The following is a 27,733-nucleotide window of genomic DNA, read 5'->3' on the forward strand; positions in this document are numbered from 1 at the left end:
ACCTGATTGCTTTTTCATTGTTCTTAAGATCCAAGGGTTTGGATCTGTGGCCACCTATGCAAATTGGTGAGGATTTTTATCAAGCCTTCTCCAGGAAAGGGGGTGTAGGATTTGGGGAGGATTTTGGGGGAAAGACGTTTCCAAGCGGGCTCTTTTCTTGTTATATATCTGTTAGACCCTTGGTGGTGGCAGCAATAAAGTCCAAGGGAAAAAGAAAAATAGTTTGTACCTTGGGGAAGTTTTAACCTAAGCTGGTAAAAGTAAGCTTAGGAGGCTTTCATGCAGGTCCCCACATCTGTACCCTAGAGTTCAGAGTGTGGAAGGAACCTTGACAGAAGGAAATCAGGTTAGTCTGGGAAGATCTATCTTTGATAAAGCCATGTTCCATTACATCCCCTTTACCATTTACCTCCATGAATTTAATTATTCTTTCCTTCACAATTTGTTCTAAAGCCTTGCATGCTACTGAGGTCTGACTCACAGGTTTGTACTTGTCTGGATCACTTTTTTCCCCTTTTGTTAAATATAGGCATGCCATTAGCTCTTCTCCAGTCAGATGGTACTATCCTCAAATAGACAGATTTATTAAAAATCCTTAGCTTTGGACTAGCAATCTCATGGGCCAGTATTTTGGGGATGGAAATTATCTGTTTCCCCCAGTTTGAGCTCATTAAGCTCTTTGCTTTTTCTTCCATTTTTGATGTAATAATTTCCATTTCTACAGACTCATTTCCATCAGCAGTCCTGCCTTCATGCTCATGTTCCATATTATCATCCTTATTGTAAACTGAAGCAAAGTATTTAGTTTTGGGGCCACAGCTAGATTATCTTTAATCTCCTTCCTATTACACGGGGTAGCAGCCCCACCTCATCCTTCCTTATTCTCTTTTTATTTATATAACTAAAAAACCTCTTATTTAAATTACCTTGGTATGAGCTAACTCAGCTTGACTTGTAGTAATTCTGACTCCTCCTTCAACTCTGCTATCCCTGTGGTGACGCTGCACAACTTCACCACTCTCATTGATTCCCGTGTCCATAACCCTAGCCACTGATTCAGAACGTTTGAATGCTTCCTAAAACCCTCACCCTCTTCCACACACTTTCTTCCCTCTCTGCACAGCATTCTGCCAGTTAGTTCAAAGAAAAAACTGACAAAAAAACCAAGGAAGCCCCTCTCCCTCCCCCTTCTTCCATCACCTCCCATCACAGTCTCCTCCTTTTCCTCTGTCATAGATACTAAGACTCTCCTCCAACCCCTCCACCTGCCCCAGTAACCCCCACGCTCTCCAGTCTCTTGACCTTCCTCATCCCCCATTCTCGCCATTGCCCTCACCCTTCTCAATCTCTTCTTCTCATCAGCTTCCTTCTTCTCATAACGTGTGTGTGTGTGTGTCTCATCACCATCATCATCATAAAATAATATAGTCCTGACCCCATTCCTCCCCTCAAATTACCATCCCACCTCTTTTTCACCTTCCGCGTGGCTCCTTCTCCGTATACTGCACTGAAATGGCTCTTACCAAAGTCTCTAATGATCTTTTCTTGACCAGATTTCCTTCTTTATCTATGCGTGGCCTTTGACATTGTCAGCCACACTCTTTTTCTTCAAATCCTATCATTCCTGGGTTTTCCTGATGCCACCCTCTCTTGGATCTTCTCCTACCTCTTGGATCACTCCTTCAGTGTCTCATTGGGTGGGTCTTCATCTCCCTCCTTAAGTGGGGGTCCCTTAGGGCTCAGTCCTTGGCACCCTCCTCTTCTCTCTCCCCACCACATCTCCGAGCAATCTCATCTGCAAATGGGTCTTTGAAACACATTCATACTGATGATGCACAAATCCGCCTGTCTACTCTGGACCTGTCTCCCTCCAACCAAACTAATATCTGTCGCCTATAGGTATAAGTTTTTGCTAGGTAAGGCATAGGTTTAAGTCAAGGCAATAATGCCAGGATCCTACAGGCCTCAAGGTCTGTAAGACAATAGCTTAGCTAAACTAATCAAGGCCTAAAAAGCCTTAGCTGAAGCAGTTAACTAGGAGTAACCCTAAATCATAAGCTAACACAAGACAGAGGGCTGTAATGCCTAAACTGCTGACAGGTAACCACAAGGTGATAGTTTATACCAGCTTGAGATATTTTAAGTTAGGGACATCAGCACATGTCTGACCACAGGAATGCCGTGGTAACTAATGGACGTGTATGCCAAGGAGCTTGAGGTAAAAGGACTAGTAACCTCTGGGAGAAGGGCACCCCAACATTAGTAGGATGGGGAAATGCAGATAAGGAAAAGGTGGGAAACTCCTGCTGAATATGCATCAGGCATAGTAGCTTCAGTTTAACACATTATAAAAGCCGTATCCCAGCCGCTGTGCCTTGGGAGATGCCAGGAGCACGACCACTGGTGATGTGATGAGGATGACTAACATTTTAGGTGTGAGTATATGGATGCTCAGATGCTCATGCTGTATTATCTACTTTGCTGGGATGGAGTGTTTGTAACTTTGCTAACTGTATTAATAAAACTAATACAAATAAACACAGGTCTTTCTTAAGTGTGACTGTTGCAACCCTGCATATCGGGTTTGCCAAATTAATAGTAATTCTAATAACTATGGGCCTGTTTTTGAGACTAGAATCTACAAAACCCTACAGTGTTAATGGGAATTCTTATGTAATCAATAGAATTAATATATAATTGATATGTTGATCTATGTCAACACAACTTTCTGACCTCTTCTTGTGGATGTGCAGCCATCAGCTGAAATGTTATATGGCCAACAGTGAGCTCCTGATCTTTCCCCAAAAACTCCTGTTACTCAAACCCATACACTTGGCTTCATCTTTGACTCCCCCTTCTCTTCTGATCCTCACTTATCAGCTCTATATACATTTTGCCATTTCTTTCTGCACAATGTCTTCTGGATGTGACCTTTTCTCTCTGGCTACACCGCCAAAACTCCTGCCCATGCCTTGATCATTTTGCATCTTGACTATTGTAATCCCCTCTCTGGCTGACATCCCTGCAGGTGAGAGTTAAGGTGAACTGGCAGAGTTGTATGGGAATCCTATCAATGGAAAAGTATGCTGTGCATTGGCAGAGCCATGGAGAGGAGGGAAGAACTGGAATAATGGGGAGATTGCACATCAGGACTGAGGTACATTGGCAGAGCAACAAACCTTGCACAAAATGTTTCTGCCATATACCTGGCTCTACTCAGCACTAACATCAGTCTCTTCCTTTTCCAGCCACTAATAATAACAGAGTCATCCAAAATAAAAACAATTTTCAAACAGACAAACAAACAACCTGCCATTTGGTCAGAAACACAGAACATTTGGTAGTCCTGGAACCCTGGATTTCCATCTCCTGTTTGAGGAGCTCACATCCGCACTCAGGACAGACTATTCCCATCCAGGTGGAGAAGCGTTCATCTGTTCTGGGGAGCTACTGTAGCTGTTCAGGTGGATAAAGGTATATCTGACCTGTAAGTTGAAACTTATCATTTTTGGAACTTTTGTTTTCCACTATAGGGAAAGCTGAGTAGAGCATAAAGGCAGCAATGGGGGCACAACAAGGACTTTGGTGTCACGTTCTTACCATGGGAAAGTTCATCTCTTGCCCAATTTTCTTCTTCCATATCTGGGTGAGCCATCTGTAGGAAAAAAACACAGACCCATTTACAAGCAGTTTAATATGGAAATTCAGAACACAGTGACGGACATGCAGGCACGGGATAAACAACTAATACCTCTTTGATGAGCTCTCTTCTATATGATTGTGGGATTGGCCACGGCAGAAAATTAACCTTCTCTTGAGTCCCCACCAGCTGCACTTCAGAAACTGCTGGCCACAAAAATTCCTCCTGCAGTTTTAGCATAACTGCCAAGTTTTGTACAGCTCCAGGTGACATTTCTTGCAAATAATTTAAGAGGCTAATTTGCATTAAAACATAAACTTCAACTTTAAAATGTTGTGCAGATTTAGTAATGAAATTCTTTATCCTTCTTGCCCTCTGTGATGGAGGTGGGGCCCCAGAATGGAGGTTCTCCCACAGAACAATCATTTGTCTCCTGTGACGTTATCTGAGCAAAATGTGGCACATGGCCAGAAAGGGTTAACAAACCCATGGGCTGGATGACCCAAGGTCAACCTTTAAAGACTTTTTAGGAAGATATGTAAATGATAACGAGGTCATTCGACTAGGTTGGAGTAGAACTTTGAAGTGCAAACCTGTATTGTTAGAAGTTAGAGGTAATACTAATTCTATGTGTTTACTTATATCTCAGAGATGCTAACAGTGTAAACAGACAGTTCCTGTCTCTTGCCATAGCTATTGCTGCAGAGATCAAAAGGGAAGGCTAACTTCTAGATGAACCTTGAAGTAAGGGCATTGTTCATAGAATCATAGAATATCAGGGTTGGAAGGGACCCCAGAAGGTCATCTAGTCCAACCCCCTGCTCGAAGCAGGACCAATTCCCAGTTAAATCATCCCAGCCAGGGCTTTGTCAAGCCTGACCTTAAAAACCTCTAAGGAAGGAGATTCTACCACCTCCCTAGGTAACGCATTCCAGTGTTTCAGCACCCTCTTAGTGAAAAAGTTTTTCCTAATATCCAATCTAAACCTCCCCCACTGCAACTTGAGACCATTACTCCTCGTTCTGTCATCTGCTACCATTGAGAACAGTCTAGAGCCATCCTCTTTGGAACCCCCTTTCAGGGAGTTGAAAGCAGCTATCAAATCCCCCCTCATTCTTCTCTTCTGCAGGCTAAACAATCCCAGCTCCCTCAGCCTCTCCTCATAACTCATGTGTTCCAGACCCCTAATCATTTTTGTTGCCCTTCGCTGGACTCTCTCCAATTTATCCACATCCTTCTTGAAGTGTGGGGCCCAAAACTGGACACAGTACTCCAGATGAGGCCTCACCAATGTCGAATAGAGGGGAACGATCACGTCCCTCGATCTGCTCGCTATGCCCCTACTTATACATCCCAAAATGCCATTGGCCTTCTTGGCAACAAGGGCACACTGCTGACTCATATCCAGCTTCTCGTCCACTGTCACCCCTAGGTCCTTTTCCACAGAACTGCTGCCTAGCCATTCGGTCCCTAGTCTGTAGCTGTGCATTGGGTTCTTCCGTCCTAAGTGCAGGATCCTGCACTTATCCTTATTGAACCTCATCAGATTTCTTTTTGCCCAATCCTCCAATTTGTCTAGGTCCTTCTGTATCCTATCCCTGCCCTCCAGCGTATCTACCACTCCTCCCAGTTTAGTATCATCCGCAAATTTGCTGAGAGTGCAATCCACACCATCCTCCAGATCATTTATGAAGATATTGAACAAAACCGGCCCCAGGACCGACCCTTGGGGCACTCCACTTGATACCGGCTGCCAACTAGACATGGAGCCATTGATCACTACCCGTTGAGCCCGACAATCTAGCCAGCTTTCTACCCACTTTATAGTGCATTCATCCAGCCCATACTTCTTTAACTTGCTGACAAGAATACTGTGGGAGACCGTGTCAAAAGCTTTGCTAAAGTCAAGAAACAATACATGCACTGCTTTCCCTTCATCCACAGAACCAGTAATCTCATCATAAAAGGCGATTAGATTAGTCAGGCATGACCTTCCCTTGGTGAATCCATGCTGGCTGTTCCTGATCACTTTCCTCTCATGCAAGTGCTTCAGGATTGATACTTTGAGGACCTGCTCCATGATTTTTCCAGGGACTGAGGTGAGGCTGACTGGCCTGTAGTTCCCAGGATCCTCCTTCTTCCCTTTTTTAAAGATTGGCACTACATTAGCCTTATTTATATATAAACTTATTAGTTTATATGTCTCTCTAAAATTTGTGGTGAACTGTATATGAACTGTTTAATGGACAAATTACCTTGTGTTAATCTGCATAGATAATTGCCAGTGATGCCTGGGAAACAAGAAGTCACCTCAAAAGAATATTGTTCACCCAGCACTGACTGGTTAAGAGGCTTCTGGAAATGTATAAAACCCTGGGGACTCGATTCTGTTTTATCCCAGATTTCCTTCAGGTTTCATACAGGGGGAAACCTAGGCCATAAGGACTAGAATCACCCTGGACGTGGGCATTGGACTATAGCAGTTGACACACGAGCAGCACTCTGCTGTCGGTCTGGGGTTCCGGGCATCCCAGCTGCTGGCCCGCTCAGGCTGCTGCCTGCCTGGGGACACTGGAAAACTCAACAAGGAAAAGCAAGGGCAAGGATCACACTAAACTGATAAGATCTGCATTTTAATTTAATTTTAAATTCAGCTTCTTAAACATTTTTAAAACCTTATTTACTGTACATACAACAATAGTTTAGTTATATAATATTGACTTCTAGGGAGAGACCTTCTAATAATGTTAAAATGTATTACTGGCATGTGAAACCTTAAATTACAGTGAATAAACGAAGAGTTGGCACACCAATTCTGAAAGGTTGTTGACTCCAGGACTATAGCCTGTGGACTATTTCTAAAAACTCTTTGCAACAACAAGCTCACCATCTCTGCTATGTATCTGAATCTCAGGAATGCAACTCATGTCTGACTGTATATTGATCTTTTAAGCAATACACACACTTTTCTTTTTAAATAAATTTTAGTTTATAAGAATTGGCTATAAGCTTGTATTTTGGGTAAGATCTAAATTATAATTTGAACTGAGCATGTGGCTGGTCCTTTGGGATCAGAAGAATCATTTTATCATATAAAAGAAAAGATTTTCAATAATCATCATATATTTTGACATGGGTACCTGGATGGAGGCCTGAGGCTGGGCACTTTAAGAGAACTGTGTTTAAATTTCTGAGTAACGAATGAGGTAATACAGAAGCTGTTTTGTGCTGGCTGGGTAAATCTAAGAATTGGAAAATCCACCAGCTTTTGGGGATAAAAACTAGTATTTCTGTAAAAAGAAAAGGAGTACTAATGGCACCACAGAGACTAACAAATTTATTAGAGCATAAGCTTTCGTGAGCTACAGCTCACTTCATCGGATGCATTCAGTGGAAAATACAGTGGGGAGATTTATATACACAGAGAACATGAAAAAATGGGTGTTACCATACACACTGCAAGGAGAGTGATCACTTAAGATGAGCTATTACCAGCATGGCTGGGGGGGGGCGGGGAAGAAAACCTTTTTGTAGTGATAATCAAGGTGGGCCATTTCTAGCAGTTGACAAGAATGTCTGAGGAACAGGGCCGGGGGGGGGGGGGGAGAATAAATATGGGGAAATAGTTTTACTTTGTGTAATGACCCATCCACTCCCAGTCTCTGTTCAAGCCTAAGTTAATTGTATCCAATGGGTATGGTAACTCACATGTTGGAAACTTGTCTTTGTCATCCTAAACTTCTAGCACCACTAAGGGTCATCCCAAGTCTGCAGAATGAACCTTTTTCTGAGTCGGCTGGGGCCAATTTTGGATAGCCTCCAGTTTGTTCAGTTGGGGCTTGACCATGCCCCTTCCTACAATGTAGCCAAGGTATTTAGCCTCAGCTAGCCCTAGAGCATGCTTGGCTGGGTTGGCTGTGAGGTCAGCCTGTCTTAGTGTGTCCAGAACTGCTTCCACCTTTTCCAAGTGGATCTCCCAGTCGGGGATATGAATAATCACGTTGTCCAGGTACGCAGCTGCATAACTGGTATGGGGCCATAGGAGCTTGATCATAAGACGCTGGAAGGTGGTAGGTGCCCAATGCAGCCCAAAAGGAAGAACAATATATTGAAACAGACCCTCTGGTGTAGAGAATTCCGTCTTCTGTTTTGCATCTTTGGCAAGGGGAATCTGCCAATATCCCTTTGTTAAATCAAGGGTGGTCAAAAATTGAGCATTGCCCAGGCGGTCAACTAATTCATCAATGTGGGGTGTGCACCAAATTTGGATATCTAGTTCAGTGGGCGAAAGTCATTTCAAAACCTAGTGGTGCCTCTGGGTTTGGGTACCAATACAATCAGGCTCGACCATTAACTGTGGGACTCTTCGATAACTCCCAGCTCCAACATCCTTTTTACCTCTGCCTTGATCTCCTCTCTTTTTGCCGCTGGCTCCCGATAGGGCCTTAAAGTTACCTTTGCCCCAGGGTCTGTGATAATGTGGTGATATGCTTTGGTGGTCCAGCCTGGTTCAGTTGAAAACACATCCTAGTATCGGTTGATCATCTCAGTTACCTCCTTCTTCTGGTTTGGTGTCAGATCAGGGGATATCCTGATCTGCTCATGCAGGTTATTTCCCTGGATCGGGGTCTCTTGGGCCACTACACATGCCTCTTGTGGGTGCCAACGCTTTAAGAGGTTAATGTGATAAATCTGTTCTTGTTTCCGGTGTCCTGGCTGCCGCACCTTGTAGGTTACTTCCCCCAAGGGTTCAACCACCTCACAGGGCCCCTGCCATTGGGCCAAAAGCTTGCTTTCTGACGTGTGTACCAACACCATCACCCGATCCCCTGGTTGGAACTTTCGGACTTTTGCCTGGCCATTGTAATGGGTTCGCTGGGCCTCCTGTGCCTTTTCCAAATGTTCCCGTACAATCGGGGTGACCCGGGCTATCCATTCTCGCATCTGCAACACATGGTCAGTTATATTTCTCCCCTCATTGGGTTCCTCTTCCCAGATCTCTTTGGCAATATCTAGTATGCCATGGGGGTGGTACCCGTATAATAATTCAAATGGGGGAAAACCCAGAAGAGGACTGAGGTACCTCCCAGATTGTGAACATAAGGTAAGGTAGTAGGGTGTCCCAATCCTACCCATCCCAACTTACCACCTTCCTTGTCATTACCTTGAGAGTTCGGTTAAACCTTTCTACCAGCCCATCGGTCTGCGGATGATAGATTGAAGTCCTCAGGGTATGTATATGGAGCAGCATACAGACATCCTTCATTAGCTCCAAAATGAATGTGGTTCCTTGGTCTGTTAATATCTCCTTTGATAGCCCCACTCAGGCAAAGATTCCCACCAGCTCTTTGGCTATCGTTTTAGAGGTCAGTTTCCGCAGGGGGCTGGCTTCTGGGTAGCGAGTAGCATAGTCCAAAACAACAAGTATATATTGGAGGCCCCGAGCCATCTTCTCCAGGGGTCCCACTAGGTCCATGGCTACTCTCTAGAAGGGGACCTCTATGATGGGAAGCGGTACAAAAGGTGCCCTCAAGTGAGGACGGGGACTGTGCAGCTGACACTCCGGGCAGGAGGCACAATACTTCCGCACTTCTTCATGTACTCCGGGCCAGAAGAATCGTCGCAGGACCTGTGCCAGGGTCTTCTCTACCCCTAAATGCCCCCCAAAAAGATGACCGTGGGCAAGGCTTACTACGGTGTTCTGGTGTTTTTGAGGTACTAGGATCTGCTGTACCTTCTGCCCCTGTACTGGTGCAACCCAGTATAAGAGATTCTTCTTCATTATGAAGTAGGGTCCTGGTCCCTGAGTTTTCCCTTCCACGGAGACCCCATCTATTTCTGTCACCTCCTTCCTAATGTTATGGTACCTTAGGTCTTCAGTTTGGTCCCGTCCAAATTTTTCTATCCCAGGCTCATCTTCCCGAGCTCTAGGGGGCCAGTTTCTGTTGCCTCTCCTGGTTCAGAGACATTAGGGTGTGGGTCAGGATCAGGTGCTTCCTCCTCTGGGGCAGTCTCCTTTCCAGCTACCCTGGTCCGCCTGCCCCAAGGGTGACCCTCTATCCCTGGGTCAGTATTCGGGTTCCCAAGGCCTTAGCTGCCCTTCTTTCCCTTTTTGTCTTTCTACCCTGTCTGGGAGTGGAGAACAAATCTGGGGATATTTCAGAGAAGATTAGCGGTTGACAGTCTACTGTGGATGCCTCATTAATGTCAAGGTTTCCCCCTTTCTCCAGTCCCCCTACTGGGAGAAAGAATCATAGAATAGCAGGGTTGGAAGAGACCTCTGGAGATCATCTAGTCCAACCCCCTGCTCAAAGCAGGACCAATCCCCAACTAAATCAAAAGGTATGTCTACACTACCCACTGGATCAGCGGGCAGCGATCTATCCATCGGGGGTCAATTTATCGCGTCTAGACTAGATGCGATAAATCAACCCCTGAGTGTTCTCCCATCGACCCCTGTACTCTAGTGTCATGAGAGGCGCAGGCGGAGTCGACAGGGGAGTGGCAGCAGTCAACTTACCACAGTGAAGATGCCACGGTAAGTGGTTCTAAGTATGTCGGCTTCAGCTATGTTATTCACATGGCTGAAGTTGCATAACTTAGATCGATTTCCCACACACACACACACCCAGTGTAGACCAGGCCTTAGTCTCCAAACCCTGGGAAGTCCCTCCCTACGAGCACTGGGTATGGGAGTTTAGGAACTACACCTGCTGCTACCTCAGTAGTGTTCCCCTGGATCTCAATTTTTACTGGGTTGGTGGGGTAGTAACTAACTGTCCCATGGACGCATGCTATCCCCATATGTTTAGCCTGCAGCAGCTGACTACACTTCACGAGCTTCCCCGAGACAAGTGTGATAGCACTCCCCAAATCAACCAGTGCCGTGGTCTCTACCTCATTTAGTTTCACCAGTCTGGTGTACATATGTGGGATTAGTGAGGCCCCCACAAGGTGGATTAGGGAGCATGGGTCTGTCCAGTTCCACAGGTTATGCTGCATAGGCTCCTCAGCATTGGGACACTGTGCAGCTACGTGTCCCCACGCCCGGCAGGCGTAACATCTGTATGGAGCCCTAGGCATCCCCCGGTCTCTTGGTTTGGGCAGTCTAACCCCCGATCCTCTTCCCCCTCAGTGCTCCGACTCTTTGTGGCTTCTGGTGGGCCTTCAGCCCCTCTCTTTTTCCACCTGGGTTCTCCTGGTGGCCCAGTAACCCGAGCGTTAGGGCTTGGTGCTGCTAGTTTAACCCGGGGTCCTTCTTCCTTGACTGGTTGGGTGAGCTCCCTCGCCATCCTTCGCATTTCTACCAGCGTGACAACCTCGTCGTAGGTGGAGGGTTTGTTCTGGCTTACCCATGCACGAAGGTCTGGCGGTAGTCCCCTCATGTATCGGTCGATGACAAGAACCTCTAGTATCTCCTCCGGACTCCGGGACTCAATTCGTAACCACTTTCGTGCGAGATGGATGAGGTTATATAATTGGGACCGCGGGATTTTGTTTTCCTTGTACCCCCACTCATGATATCGCTGGGCCCGCAGTGCGGTCATTACCCCAGATCTGGCCAGGATCTCTGCTTTCAGCTGCGGGTAGTTTGCTGCAGCCTCTTCAGGCAAATCATAGTAGGCCTTCTGGGCCTCCCCACACAGGAATGGAGCAAGGATGCCAGACCACTGTTCTTGGGGCCAAGCCTCCTGCAGGGCTGTCCTCTCAAAGACCAGGAGACTTCCCCCATCATTTTTCTGCAGGCAATTGCTGGCTGGGCTCTGAGACTCATGGCCAGGGGCCTTGGGTTTTTTTCCAATGCAGACATCCCCTGGAGACCCCATGTCTGACCGGGGACTTAGATGGGGCACAATCTATTGCGGAGGCAGGGACGGGGGCAAGGATGGGTGAGTCCCCAGGGGTTGTTTTTGTTGTGGGAAAGCAGGACATAGGGCAGTGCCTTTTAATAAGAGCCCAGACCTTGGGAAGATGGACTGTAGCAAGGGGGAAGTCTGGCACCCCAGGGACAGGCAAACGTGGATATTCAGAGTGTTGCTGAGGACTAGGCACGTAGAGTCAATTGTGGGAGGCTGGCAGCAGAATGTGAACTCCCTTTTGGCTCAGGTAGATACCTGGACTCTGCTCTCAGCCTGGGAGCCTGAGCGCTTGGGCAACTTGTACAGCCTGGAGACTGAAGCAGGGCAGTGGGAGAGGAAACCAAAGAGACGCTCAGCACATAGCTATTCCCTGGCTGTGGCACTAAGGAAAAGTGGGATCTAGAGACCCAGAAGGACTTTGGAAACGAGAACCAGGAGGCTGCCATTGAACAGCTCCGCTGAGCATCCCACGCCTCACTCCTCCTGTGCAGTCAGGCTGCAGTTCCTGAGATAATTTCAGGGGTGGCAGCCAAGAGGAGACGGGCTGACTGCTCTCAGGGAGATGGCAGAAGATTGGACAGAGGTGAGGCTGCTTTTCATTGAGGGTGGGAAGGTCTCAGCAGCAGAGGGCACTCAGGCACCTGTCCGGTGTTGGGAGCATTTGGAGGTGCTCGGGTTGAGGCTCCTGTTATGTGTGATCGTGACTCCAAGCTAAAATTCTTGCAGATCTGGTTTGAGCCACCAAGGAGACAGCTCCTGAACTGACTCGAAACCAAACCACACGTTCGAGGCCTGTCCACATGCTCCCAGGTCAGAGACAGCAAGGGAAAGAGACTCCATCTCACTGTGGGTAACATGTGCACCCACAGGCACCCTTACAGATCAGTGCTGCAGCTAGAGATAGGAAGGGAAAGAAACTCATCTGAGTGAGGGAGATAGAGAGACCTGCTGCTGAGAACAGAAGCTTCAGCAGATACAAACACAGGAAGGGGAAGAGAAGCTAGCACAGTGTGGGTAACCACCACGCCTCAGTTGTCACATCGCAGATACAGACAGGAAAGAAAGACTTGAGCATGAAGGTACTCAATTATATTTCATCATAAACAAACTGACTTTTTCCTCTCAGCCTGCCCTTTTAGCCATCCAGCACATGAGATTATACACACACCTTTCAGATAGCACAAGAACATTTCACAGTGCTATTCACACAATTCAGGGCAGTTACGATAATGGGAATGGGCAGTATGAAGGGGGAACAGTGGAACAGGCGAGGTGGGAAGGTGTGTGAGGAACTGGTAAACAGCTCTCTGATAACAGGTGGCAGAGGAATGCATTTTAAGATGGACTGGGAAAGCAGAGAAGTCCAGGGACATGGGCAGAGAAGTGCAGACAGCTGGGTGTCGGCAAGAAAGAGTCAGTGAATGAAACTAATGACACAGGCTTTAATATTTTCCTTGTAAGTAGCAGTTGGCTGCATAAATATTTAATTAATTAATTCATGAGGCATAACCCTGACTTTGCTAGGAATTGCAAACCCGCCCTGCACTCATTATAATTAACGTTTGACAATTTGTAGCAGGGTTCTTACCTCACTGGAGTCACTGCCTTAGTGTCCCCACCTGTAAAGTAGCTTCAGGTCTGGTGTTTCGCCTCCTCCATTGGTAGCTGGGTGCTTCAGGCCTGAGGGAGGAGAAAAAGGAGCAGGGGGCTGGGCGTGGGGGAAGAGAATCGGCAGAGCGAAGGGACCAAGTAGGGGCCCAGTGTGAGGTTGCAGATGTAGATGGTCAGCAACGAGGGATGGATTACGGAGTTCATGACTATGACAGAGCCCTTAGAGGGAGTGGGTGTGCACGTGGGTGCATGTGTGTTTTTGTAGACAGTGGCTAGTGCATTGTGGGAGCTACTGTGATACAAATAAAATAACAGCAACAGTAATAATAATGGTGATCAAGGGTCCCTGAAGACAAGCACAGGAGTTTGGTAATATTGTGAGCTGGAGGTAGAGTCCATGAAGGACTTTCAGGCTGGGGTGACAGGATCAGATTGGCATTTATGGCTGAGAAGGTGGCTACACTCTTCTAAACAGACTTCAGTTTGGATTCAGGACACTTTGGGAAGCTAGTGACAAGGAAGCTGCAGTAAAACAAGGCATGAAGTAACGAACGTATGAAGGAGCAAATGTTTTACGGCAGGGAGCTGTGGCAGTGGTAGGTGTGAGCTGCATCTCAGATATCAGAACTGAGAAAGGAAATAATAGAATCATAGAAATATAGGACTGGAAGAGACCTCAAGAGGTCATCTTGTCCAGTCCCCAGGACTAAGCACCATCTAGATGATCCCTGACAAGCGTTTGTCTAACCTGCTCTTAAAAATCTCCAATGATGGAGATTCCACAACCTCCCCAGGCAATTTATTCCAGTGCTTAACTTCCCGGACAGTCAGGAAGTTTTTCCTAATGTCCAACCTAAACCTCCCTTGCTGAAATTTAACCCCATTGCTTCTTGTCCTATCGTCAGAGGTTAAGGAGAATAATGTTGATGATACTAAACTGGGAGGAGTGGTAGATACACTGGAGGGGAGGGATAGGATACAGAAAGACCTAGACAAATTGGAGGATTGGGCCAAAAGAAATCTGATGAGGTTCAATAAGGATAAGTGCAGGGTCCTGCACTTAGGACGGAAGAACCCAATGCACAGCTACAGACTAGGGACCGAATGGCTAGGCAGCAGTTCTGCGGAAAAGGACCTAGGGGTGACAGTGGACGAGAAGCTGGATATGAGTCAGCAGTGTGCCCTTGTTGCCAAGAAGGCCAATGGCATTTTGGGATGTATAAGTAGGGGCATAGCGAGCAGATCGAGGGACGTGATCGTTCCCCTCTATTCGACATTGGTGAGGCCTCATCTGGAGTACTGTGTCCAGTTTTGGGCCCCACACTTCAAGAAGGATGTGGATAAATTGGAGAGAGTCCAGCGAAGGGCAACAAAAATGATTAGGGGACTGGAACACATGAGTTATGAGGAGAGGCTGAGGGAGCTGGGATTGTTTAGCCTGCAGAAGAGAAGAATGAGGGGGGATTTGATAGCTGCTTTCAACTACCTGAAAGGGGGTTCCAAAGAGGATGGCTCTAGACTGTTCTCAATTGTAGCAGATGACAGAACGAGGAGTAATGGTTTCAAGTTGCAGTGGGGGAGGTTTAGATTGGATATTAGGAAAAACTTTTTCACTAAGAGGGTGGTGAAACACTGGAATGCGTTACCTAGGGAGGTGGTAGAATCTCCTTCCTTAGAGGTTTTTAAGGTCAGGCTTGACAAAGCCCTGGCTGGGATGATTTAACTGGGAATTGGTCCTGCTTTGAGCAGGGGGTTGGACTAGATGACCTTCTGGGGTCCCTTCCAACCCTGATATTCTATGATTCTATGATTCTATGTTTCTCCTTCCTCCTTGTAACAACCTTTCAGGTACTTGAAGACTGCTTTCATGTCCCCTGTCAATCTTCTCTTCTCCAGCCTAAACAAACCCAATTTTTTCAATCTTCCCTCATAGGTTATGTTTTCTAGACCTTTTATCATTTTTGTTGCTGTTCTCTGGACTCTCTCCAATTTTTCCACATCCTTCCTGAAATATGGAGCCCAGAACTGGACACAATACTCCAGTTGAGGCCTAATCAGAGTGGGAGAATTACTTCTCGTATCTTGCTTACAACACTCCTGCTAATACATCCCAGAATGATGTTTGCTTTGTTTGCAACAGTGTTACACTGTTGACTCCTATTTAGCTTGTGGTCCACTATGACCCCCAGATCCCTTTCCGCGGTACTCCCTCCTAGGCAGTCGTTTCCCATTCTGTATGCATGCAACTGATTGTTCCTTCCTAAGTGCAGTACTTTGCATTTGTCCTTATTGAATTTCATCCTATTTTCCTCAGACCATTTCTCAAGTTTGTCCAGATCATTTAGAATTTTCATCCTATCCTCCAAAGCACTTGCAACCCTCCCAGCTTGGTATCATCCACAAACTTTATAAGGGTACTCTCTATGCCATTATCTAAATCATTGATGGAGATATTGAACAGTACCGGACCCAGTACTGATCCTTTTGGGACCCCTCTCATTATGCCCTTTCAGCCTGACTGTGAACCACTGATAACTACTCTCTGGGAATGGTTTTCCAATCAGTTATGCACCCACCTTATAGTAGCTCCATCTAGGTTGTATTTCCCTAGTTTGTTAATGAGAAGGTCATGTGAGACTATATTAAAAGCCTTACTAAAGTCCAGATATATCACATCTATCACTTCCCCACTATCCACAAGGTTTGTTACCCTGTCAAAAAAAAAAAAGCTATCAGGTTGCTTTGACTTGATTTGTTTTTGACAAATCCATGCTGACTATTAATTATCACCTTATTATCTTCTAGATGTTTGCAAATTGATTCCTTAATGATTTTCTCCATTATTTTTCCTGGTACAGAAGTTAAACTGACTGGTCTATAATTTACTGGGTTACTCTTATTTCCCTTCTTATGGATGGGCACTGTATTTGTCCTTCTTCAGTCTTCTGGAATCTCTCCAGTCTTCCATGACTTTTCAAAGATAATTACTAATGGCTCAGATATTTGCTCAGTCACCTCCTTGAGTATTCTAAGATGTATTTCATCAGGCCCTGGTGATGTGAAGACATCTAACTTGTCTAAGTAATTTTTAACTTGATCTTTCCCTGTTTTTGGTTCTGATCCTACCCTATTTTCACTGGCATTCCCCATGTTCTGGAGGATTCATTAATGATCAGGAGGATGGCATGGGCTGCACCCTCAGCAAGTTTGCAGATGACACTAAACTGGCTCCTAGTGTTGCTGTATAGGCAATTCAAGAATTTCTTCCCTTCATGTCCTGTGGTTCCTTGATTAATTTTGTTCTCAACATCTCAATTGTATGCAAATCGAGTGCTCAGATCTTTCCTCTTTTTACTCTCCCATCTTATTATTAGTTTAATGCCTGCTGTTTGCTGTAGCCAACCTGTCCCCAAGAACATTGGGCCTCCTTCGATGGGACACTCTGATGTGGGCCTCCTCAGTCTCTCCTGTTGAAGCTGTTCCACTGTGGATAAATCTATAGAAGACGGTTTCAGGATTGTCACTCTGTCTGTGTGGTTTCAGAGTAGCAGCCGTGTTAGTCTGTATTCGCAAAAAGAAAAGGAGTACTTGTGGCACCTTAGAGACTAACCAATTTATTTGAGCATAAGCTTTCGTGAGCTACAGCTCACTTCATCAGATGCATCCGATGGGATAGCTTTGGGGAGGAGGGATAGCTCAGTGGTTTGAGCATTGGCCTGCTAAACCCAGGGTTGTGAGTTCAATCCTTGAGAGGGCCATTTAGGGATATGGGACAAAAATTGGGGATTGTTCCTGCTTTGAGCAGGGGGTTGGACTAGATGACCTTCTGAAGTCTCTTCCAACCCTGATATTCTATGAAATTGGTTAGTCTCTAAGGTGCCATGAGTACTCCTTTTCTTTCTGTCTGTGTGTTGCTCTGAAGCCTAGAATGTCTGTACAATCAACATGACACACTGGAAACAGCTACAAGCATGGCTGGGGCCTCTTTTTGTTCAGAGTATCACCAGGTTCAATCATTACTGGGTTTGGCAGGGTGTCACTGCCCACTAGTTAAGATCTCAGAGATTTTCAACTCATGAACTTTCTCTGATTTAAAATGGCCATCATCTCCTCTGACTGGCAGCCGGCGGGTGGGGAGGTGGTGGTGAAGGGCAGTCCTCTCCAAGCAGCCAGGGAAGGTAGTGTGGCCAGCTCTCGTGAGCTGATCCAGAGTCACGGGATTTGGGCAGCTGCAGGAGAAGCTGTCACAATGACACCACAAGCTCCTCTGATGGGCAGGATCCCCTGGGAGAATAACATGAGGGGGACAGGAGTCCAGGAGAGCTGGCTGTATTTTAAAGAATCTTTATTGAGGTTACAGGGACAAACCATCCCGATGTGTAGAAAGAATAGAAAATATGGCAGGCGACCACCTTGGCTTAACAGTGAAATCCTTGCTGATCTTGAACACAAAAAAGAAGCTTACAAGAAGTGGAAGATTGGACGAATGACCAGGGAAGAGTATAAAAATATTGCTCGGGCATGCAGGAGTGAAATCAGGAAGGCCAAATCACACCTGGAGTTGCAGCTAGCAAGAGATGTGAAGAGTAACAAGAAGGGTTTCTTCAGGTATGTTAGGAACAAGAAGAAAGTCAAGGAAAATGTGGGCCCCTTACTGAATGAGGGAGGCAACCTAGTAACAGAGGATGTGGAAAAAGCTAATGTACTCAATGCTTTTTTTGCCTCTGTCTTCACGAACAAGGTCAGCTCCCAGACTACTGCACTGGGCAGCACAGCATGGGGAGGAGGTGACCAGCCCCCTGTGGAGAAAGAAGTGGTTTGGGACTATTTAGAAAAGCCGGACGTGCACAAGTCCATGGGGCCGGATGCGCTGCATCCGAGAGTGCTAAAGAAGTTGGCAGATGTGATTGCAGAGCCATTGGCCATTATCTTTGAAAACTCAGGGCAATTGGGGGAGGTCTTAGACAACTGGAAAAAGGCTAATGTAGTGCCCATCTTTAAAAAAGGGAAGAAGGAGGATCCTGGGCACTACAGGCCAGTCAGCCTCACCTCAGTCCCTGGAAAAATCATGGAGCAGGTTCTCAAGGAATCAATTGTGAAGCACTTAGAGGAGAGGAAAGTGATCAGGAACAGTCAGCATGGATTCACTAAGGGCAAGTCATGCCTGACTAATCTAATTGCCTTCTATGACGAGATAACTGGCTCTGTGGAAGAGGGGAAAGCAGCGGACGTGTTGTTCCTTGATTTTAGCAAAGCTTTTGACACGGTCTCCCACAGTATTCTTGCCAGCAAGTTAAAGAAGTATGGGCTGGATGAATGGACGATAAGGTGGATAGAAAGGTGGCTAGATTGTTGGGCTCAACGGGTAGTGATCAATGGCTCCATGTCTAGTTGGCAGCCGGTATCAAGTGGAGTGCCCCAAGGGTCGGTCCTGGGGCCGTTTTTGTTCAATATCTTTATTAATGATCTGGAGAATGGCGTGGATTGCACCCTCAGCAAGTTTGCAGATGACACTAAACTGGTAGGAGAGGTAGATACGCTGGAGGGTAGGGATAAGATACAGAGGGATGTAGACAAATTAGAGGATTGGGCCAAAAGAAATCTGATGAGGTTCAACAAGGACAAGTGCAGAGTTCTGCAGTTAGGACAGAAGAATCCCATGCACCGCTACAGACTAGGGACCGAATGGCTCGGCAGCAGTTCTGCAGAAAAGGACCTAGGGGTTACAGTGGACGAGAAGCTGGATATGAGTCAACAGTGTGCCCTTGTAGCCAAGAAGGCCAATGGCATTTTGGGATGTATAAGTAGGGGCATTGCCAGCAGATCGAGGGACGTGATCGTTCCTCTCTATTCGACATTGGTGAGGCCTCACCTGGAGTACTGTGTCCAGTTTTGGGCCCCACACTACAAGAAGGATGTGGAAAAATTGGAAAGAGTCCAGCGGAGGGCAACAAAAATGATTAGGGGGCTAGAACACATGACTTACGAGGAGAGGCTGAGGGAACTGGGATTGTTTAGTCTGTGGAAGAGAAGAATGAGGGGGGATTTGATAGCTGCTTTCAACTACCTGAAAGGGGGTTCCAAAGAGGATGGATCTAGACTGTTCTCAGTGGTAGCAGATGACAGAACAAGGAGTAATGGTCTCAAGTTGCAGTGGGGGAGGTTTAGGTTGGATATTAGGAAAAACTTTTTCACTAGGAGGGTGGTGAAGCATTGGAATGGGTTACCTAGGGAGGTGATGGAATCTCCTTTTTTAGAGATTTTTAAGGTCAGGCTTGACAAAGCCCTGCCTGGGATGATTTAGTTGGGGATTGGTCCTGCTTTGAGCAGGGGGTTGGACTAGATGACCTCCTGAGGTTCCTTCCAAGACTAATATTCTATGACTCTATGAAGGAGATGCTGTGTAAGTTTCCCCCAGAGGAGCTTCTCCGGTGGGACCAGCTACTCCCTCCCTTACTGCTAGCAATCTGTGAGGTACCCCAGTCATCAACAAAGGCCTCCCCGTTCGAGTTGCTATATGGTCGCTGCCTATGGGGCCTGTTAGACTTAAAGCGGGAGACATGGGAGCAGTCTCCATCCCCAACCAAGGGCCTCCTGAAGTATGTTCTCCAGCTGCAGGAGCACCTCACTCAGGCCGGAGCCTTAGCCCGCGAAAACTTAAAGGCCAGGCAAGAAGCCCAGGAATGAACCTACAACCAGGAAGCGCAGATGAGTGCCTTTGAACTAGGAGATTGGGTCCTGCTCCTCCTACCGTTGAGTGAGTCGAAGCTGCTGGCCCATTGGCAGGGACCCTATGAGGTGGTCTGGAAGGTCAGGCCCATTACCTATGAGGTCCACCAGCCCGATCGGTGCAAGAAGACCCAGCTCTATCACGTGAATTTATTGAAACAATGGTGGGAGCGGGAGGGCCTACTAATTAACCCTTACCCACCGGAACCAGAGTTAGGCCTCCGCGTGCCCCCGACAGAGGACCCCGCTGGGCCCCAGCTCGGCGACACGCTCATGGAGGAGCAGCAAAAGCAAGCCCAATGCCTCCTACAGGCTTTCGGGAGGATCTTTACGGCCCTACCTGGTTACACGACCCTGGTCCATCATTCCATCCAGACCGAACCGGGGAAGGTAATCCGGGAGACGACCAGGCTGCTGCCGCACCGAATGCAGCAGGAGGTCAAGGAGGAAGTAGAAGCCATGTTGGCCTTAGGAGTCATTGAGCCGTCGCAGAGTGAGTGACGCAGTCCGGTGGTCTTGGTGCCCAACCCGACGGCACACAGTGTTTTTGTATAGAATTCCGGTGGGTCAATGCCATCTCACAGTTTGATGCTTATCCTATGCCTCATGTGGATGAACTGCTTGGCCGCCTAGGGGAGGCCCATTTCATCTCCACCCTTGACCTCAGTAAGGGGTACTGGCAGATCCCGCTCGACCACACCTCTAAGGAGAAGACAGCATTTGCCATCCGAATGGGACTCTACCAGTTTAGCCAGATGCCCTTCGGCCTCCATGGGGCCCCGGCAACATTCCAATGACTAATGGATCGCCTTTTACAGCCTCATCAAGACTATGCGGCAGCATATCTGGACGATGTCGTAGTTTAGAGCTGCTAGTGGGAGGACCACCTGGAATGTGTAGCTGCAGTCCTGAGATCCCTGTGACAGGCAGGACTAATGGCCAACCCAAAAAAGTGTTGCATTTGCTGGCAAGAGTCAACGTACCTCAGATACACCATAGGGGGAGGATGAGTGAAACCCCTTGTGCGGAAGGTTCACGCACTGGCAGCCTGCCTGCCACCCACCACGAAACGCCATTGTGACAATTCCTGGGTCTCGCTGGCTATTACAGGAGATTCATCCCCCAGTTTGCTTCAATTGCAGCCCCCTTGACAGGGCTTTTGACTAAGGACAGTCCCTGGCTGGTACCGTGGCCCCAAGAATGTGAAGACGCCTTCCAGACACTCAAGGAGTGTCTCTGTTGGGAGGCAGTCCTATAAAGCCCGGACTTTGACCATGAGTTCATCCTCCACATGGATGCCTCAGAGGTGGGGCTTGGAGCCGTCCTCTCCCAAGAAGTTGACAGAGAAGACCACCCAGTCCTATACCTCAGATGAAAATTATTCCCCTGTGAGAAGAACTACGTGGTAATAGAGAAAGAAGCACTCACCATGAAGTGGGCCTGTGACACCCTATGGTACTTCCTCCTCGAGGCCCCGTTTACACTAGTAAGGGACCTTGCTCCACTCCAATGGTTAATGAAAATGAAAAACAACAACACTAGACTACTGTGCTGGTACCTGGCCTTACAGCCCTATGCTTTCACCATCCGGCATAGGGCTGACCATGCAAATGCAGACTTCCTGTCCCATCCAGGAGGGATGGAAGTGCCTGGCCCCGATGAACGGGAGCCAGACTTGAGGGTGTGTGTGTGTAGTGAGGCGGTGGGGTTCCCCGCTGCCCCTGAGAGAGACAAACCGCTCCGGACATCAGAGTGGGCGGAGCTAGTGAGCTCTGAGACCGCCCCCTAGAGGGTCAGGCTGTGCTCTGGAAGTACAAAGGCTCGACCTCAGAGCTCACTGGGGAAACAGTTGCTGGAGAGGCCAGATGCCTCTGGCCTAGGCCGCAACTGGGAAGCCCCACTGGCCCGCGGTACACCCAATGACTGGCCTGACCTGACCTGCCCCGCGCCAGCTACCAGGAGGAGTTGCTAGGCCTGCCCTGCACCAGCTACCCGAAGGAGCCTACTGTGCTGGACCCCCTGGAGGACACCACCCCCACCCAGTTACCACAAGAAGGGGAATCTGGAAGTAGCCCAGGGGCAGCCAACCCTAGTCTGGCTGCAGCAGTGCCAGAGCCCATGTCCGTGTGTTGCGGCCAGGATCCCCACTGACACAGCCGTGGGTCTCCTGCTGCTGCTAGGGCCCCGGGCCGGGACGCAGTGGAGTGGGAAGGTCTGCGTCCCCCCTGCCACCCACCTCGCGGGTGGCTGTCTCCCCCTCTCGAAGGCCTTTTGGAGGCTTGGGCCTACTGTTGTTGCTCAGCCCTGACGGAGACTGAGTCTGAGGAGAGGCAGACTGATCTTCCCATTGACCCAGGACCCAGAGCCTCAGACATTTGGTGGGGCCAGCTCCAGTCATCAGAGGGGTTGTGCAGCTGGTTGCCTTGGCTGGACTGATCCACAGAACCTGCACAGTGCTATCTCCAGCTTCCGCTCTCCAAGCGCGCCCATGCAAGCAAGGGCCTAGGACTCTGCAATCCAGAGGAGTGTACACTGCAGGGTGTAGGGTGACCAGATGTTTATAGGGACAGTCCCGATTTTGGGGTCTTTTTCTTAAATAGGCTCCTATTACCCGCCACCCCGTTTCCCAATTTTTCCCACTTGCTGTCTGGTTACCCTAGTGGGGTGGGGTAAATGGTGACAATGTAAATTTAAATCAAATTGATTTAAATCATGATTTTTTAAATCACTAGTTAGGAAGACTCAGTTTAATCATGGATTTCTACATAAAAGTGCATTCTTGTTGGTTGTTATAACCTTAATACATTTTCTTCACAATTCAGAGATTGAAATGCTGGTCAAACAGTTTCACTCTTGTTTCTACTGCCTGTCCTTCCCTTCTCCCATTTATTTACAGACTTCTTCTTCTCCAGATCTATTCTGCCCCCAACAATTTTCTATTCATTGAACTTTTTGAAACTTTGCACTTTTCGAGAGAGGTAAGGGATTGACTCTGTGCACACAAATTTGCAGAGGGACAATAGAGTTGAGGTCTGTTATTTCTCACCTCCATATATTATTTATTTATTTTAAAAATATTTATTTATTTTTGCTGTTAACAAGCATGTTACCTCTGGAGACACAAATCCACAGTTTGAGAACGGCAAAACTAAGCATCGCTAATGGTATCTTCTAGACTGAGCACTGAGTCCTATTGGGTAGATAGAAAGATAAACCTAAATAATCTATATAAAAGCCTGTGGAGCCCCATAAGATTGGGTCCCTAATCCATGAACTATTGGAACTCATTTACAAAACTTTTCTTAAACATTACATGAATATATTGTCTCATACGATAGAATTAGAATTTATAATTCTTATTCCAGGGTGAGATATCTTTGAGCTATAATGTATCTTAATTAAAACTATCTTTAGATAGGTTTTTTCCTCAAAGAGCATTTTATCAAGAAATCTGATTTAAATAACAAAAAATCTGATTTTTTAAAAATCATTGATTTTTATCCACCCCACTGTATGCTGTATTTGTTAATTTATTGTATTTAACTGTCCCCTGTGGATTTAAATTAATAGTGACATTTAATCTTAGTCAGTTATACCCTGTTTCTTTACATAAGTTGTTAAGTAAAGGAAGTAAAGGTGTGTTAACTCTAATTTAAGTGGATGGGCTGTATATTGATAATTGGTATTTCTGAGTTACACTCATGCCACAGATTATTATTAATTATAATTATTATTATTAGAATGGGTTTATTCCTAGAGGTTCCCAAGGCACACATTGAGTGTGTATAGGAACCAGCTAGATGGAGGCATTGCCAATTTTAAATTCCTTTAGGAGTAAAGGGACTGCAGCAGAGGGGTGGATAGAGGATTCCCACCTACCCAACGTCACCACTAGATGCTGGATACCCAGCATCTACTTTGCTGTCAGCAACATCAGGCGCCCAGTGACACAGGGGAGTGTTGCCTGCTCCCAAGTAACCCAGGGAGGCAAGTGGGGGTTACACTAGAGCACCCTTTGTCCCACCGGGGTGGCTTCTGGAAAGGACTGATTACAGGTTGAGGGTTTTGCGTGTGTGTCAACAGCTTTTTGTGTTGGTCTTCCCTCTCCCTACGCTTCCTGTCTTCCAGTTCCAGAGCTTTCTGGTGTGCTTCCATTTGCTATTGCTTTTCTGCCTCCCCCTCTTTGGCTCTCTGTTCAGCTTCCCATTTCTGGTGCTCACACTCCTTGTCAGCTTTCTCTAATTCTAGTCTGGCCAACTCTAACTTCATGGAGGTTTCACGGTTGCCTGCCTCGGCCTTGATCATTTTTGTACTTTCTTTTCTTCCGTTTCTATCACTCAAGATAAACAAACAGAAAATGTCAGAACTGGAATCTTTTTCGTCTCTTTCCAACTTTCTCATCTGTGAATCTTGTAGAACCTAATTGACCAGTGCTTGGAGGGTGACACTCACCAACTGTGTGTAAATTCTGCCATCACTACGGCACTGTGATGCTTTCTCAGGGTGCCCAGAACTATGAGTCATGTTGTTATCCCTCTGCCTTAGCCTTTACTTGGCCTTGTGGGTAACACTTGGTACAGCCCAGTTCCTGAATCCCCTTTAAGAGCATTCCCCTGTTGTGCCCACTGGACACTCCCCGAAATTACCCAGTTTGCTGGCTCCCAAGAGACATTATACACATCAGCCTGTTTGATTCAACTGAGGATTCACACATGGCTTCATATTACAACACAGAGAGGTACTTGTGATAAACAAGAAGAAGTTTATTAACAAAGCTAGAGATTTAAGTGATACTGAGTAAGGATAATGGAAATAATTGATTACAAATAAAGCAAAAAGATAATCCACTTCTACAAGACTAGGACTTAACTTCAGCAAGTTAATCTTTTGTAAAGCAGTTTCTCACCTAAAGTCACTGGCTCACATGGCCAAGATCCAACTTTCATGAATGCAAAAAGCACTGTCCTCTTTTGCTTCTTCAGTGAAGGATAACCAAGGAGTTTTTCTTCCTCCTTCTTATTATCCAGTAAACCTTTGAAATGTATTCTTTTCCCAGTGTACCCACAGAGAAAGGTCCCGTCCCCCACACCCGCAGCTCATTCTCTGGTGTGCTGACATCATGGTGCTTTCTTCATCCTCCGGCTAACCTAATCTTCCTGTTTACCTCAGATGCAAATGTACCTGCCATTGCATTTGGCTTCACAATACTTGACTTACATCAGAGACCTAGGCAGACAGGTACATCAACATTCCTTTGCTGGGGAAAGACTTGTTTGTCAACCCTGTTTATCAAACCCTGTGATTTGAACATATTTTAATACATACACACAATTTAATTATTTCCTGTACATACATCATGCAGTATGCTATAAGCTTTCATTTGACTCTCACATGACCTTCATTACAGATAAATACTCTGACAGCCATGTGGCGGACAGGCCAAGTAGGAGTTGCTGTTATAGGACAATGACCCTTTGGCAGTTGGGATTGAGGGACTCAGACTCACAGCCTGGGTTTGCTTGGAGAAATTAATTTAACAATCACAGTTTTGTAAGTAAGCTAAAGTAATTTAATCTTAGCATTGTAACTTTTAACAGTGTGAAAGACCAAGGCTGATTCTGTAAGGTTAATTTTCCTTGTAGACATAGGGCTAGATTCTTAAAGGCATTTAGGCTTTGTTGCTCTCAGCATTGCAATGCCTAACTGGTTTAAGCGCATAAGTCTCATTTTCAAATGGGATTTAAGCATTTAGGAGCTTTGACAGGATATCTTAAAGAAAAGAAAAAAACAATGCTGCATATCACCATGTCACATCTTTGGTGGGTTTTAAAGTTTGCTTTTCAAAATATCAAAAGAAGCTTCGGCAATGGGGCCAGGCTAATCCTTGGTGTAACTCCAGTAAGGTCAGTCGAGTTTCACCAATTTACACCTAGTCTGAACTTTGCCCTGAGATTTTATTTTTAGTAAAATGACTGCCCTGTTTGATGTTGCAGTTTGAGCTACTATAAATTTACGTGAGAGCTGAATAGATCTCTCAGCTCTAGCCAAAGGGCCTAATTCTTCCCTCAGTGTCCTGGCTGTCAATGCAGAGTATTCCAGGGAAGCTAATGGAAACACTCCATTACAAATGCAGGAGGAGAGCTGATACAGGACTGTAAATCCATACGGTTACTCTTAAGTTAATGGAGTTAAACCATTCTAAATCCAGAGTAACTGAGTGTAGAAACTGGTTCAGCATATTTAAATTGTTCTAATATATATCATTAATAAAGAACAAATGCGGATAGCTTTAGTCATATTGTATGAATGTGCTGCACTAACATAAGGGTGAGGGTGCCTGAGAAGCTGAGATGCAGGGTTTGGGACGCAGTAGGTTGCAACGAGGCTTTATTGAAGACTGTTAGCGAAGAGGTAGATCAGGAGAAATACAATAACTAATGCAGGAACCCCAAAGGCCAAAATAACTTTCCTATACTTGGTAAAAAGAGTGGTCACCCTGGTTCTTTTATTTATTCCAGTAAGATACCTCACTTTTTGTTCCGTTAAATTAGGTTCCAAATACACCTCACTGACGTAATACCTGCCCCCATTCTCCTGAACCGTTCTCTGGATCATTTCAATCAGCTCAGAAACCTGTTCAGCCTGTTCTGCTCCGGTTGCTCTGTTATTGAAAGCACAATATCGATCCCCACACTTCTGAATCAGCCCCTTCAGATCTTTGTTATCTGAGTATCTCACGTAGTCATGCAGTGAGCCGACCGCTAAATCTTCTTTCCGGGTGAACAGGACAATCATGTGCCTCATGGATTCAACTCCAAAAATCTCCTGTACTCGCTTCACTGCGTACTTGTCTTCCTCAGTGTAACGGCCCAGCTGGGTCACCAGCAGCAGAGCGTGGGGGCCAGGGGCAGAGAGCGCGATACAGCGAACAATCTCTCTAGATGTTACTGGCTCACAAGCCTTTTGGTCAAAAATGGCAGGTGTGTCAATAACCACAAGCTCCCTCCCATTCCAGCTCCTTTGCCCCTTTTCACAAGTCAAAGTTACTGACTTTGCCCCGAGTTTGGACTCAAACTTTCTTTTCCCAAGGATGGAGTTTCCTGTTGCACTTTTCCCAGCTCCAGTTTTGCCAACAAGGATGATTCTGAGTTCCGATCTCCTGCCGTCATCTGCAGTTGATGGGGACAGGTTTGACAGTCAGAACATCATTGCACAGATAAAAGTAAATGAGTAGGAGTTACACCTAATTCTGAGGCTGAGAGTCCCAGAGTAAACAACATCCATCCAGTCCCTCATCCCAGGTTGTCTCTGTCCTCTGGGATGTCTTGTCACTTTAAACTGAACATGACCTAAACTCCGTATCCTCTCTCCCGTACCTTCTCTGCTTCCTCCTTTCCCTATCACTCTTTGGATCACCACCATTCTCACCGTCACTCAGGCCAGCAGTCCGGGGGCGCTTTTTTACTCCTCTCTCTCCTCTGTCTCACACATCTAGGCCAGATCCAAATCCAACTGGTTCTTCTTCCTCAGCACCTTCAAGTTCTGTCCTTTTCTCTCCAGCCCTACACCTAAGTTCCCTTTCAGAACCTCAGTGTATTCTGCCTTGATTACTGCAACTCCTCCTCTCTGGCTTCCCAAACATACACATCAGACCCTTCAGTCCATTCAAAATATTACCACTAAATGTGTCTTCCTTGCCTGTTGGTTCGATCATGCAACTTCTCTCTTTCTAGTCTGCCGTTGGCTCCCTGTCTGACAGAATAGGTTCTTATACCTCACTCATCTCTGTCAAATCGGAACACCTCTGTCTCTGGTTTTACCCAGATAACCCCTGGACCCACACACAGAGCTGACGCTCTTTGCACTGGATCCTAACGTCAGATGTAAATACGAG

At 46.5% G+C, this 27,733-nt stretch overlaps 1 protein-coding gene across 1 annotated transcript in view; it reads right to left on the bottom strand.

The window, feature by feature from the left end:
- The window catches only part of LOC125633020 (uncharacterized), a 70,103-nt gene that overhangs the window by 33,569 nt on the left and 8,801 nt on the right, over positions 1 to 27,733 (bottom strand). Inside the window, 2 exon segments of the mRNA XM_075124653.1 lie at positions 230 to 246; positions 26,578 to 27,008. Coding sequence (XP_074980754.1) covers positions 230 to 246; positions 26,578 to 27,008 — 448 coding nt within the window.

Source organism: Caretta caretta, chromosome 2 (genome assembly GCF_965140235.1).
Source record: "Caretta caretta isolate rCarCar2 chromosome 2, rCarCar1.hap1, whole genome shotgun sequence".
NCBI classification, from domain to species: Eukaryota; Metazoa; Chordata; order Testudines; family Cheloniidae; genus Caretta; species Caretta caretta.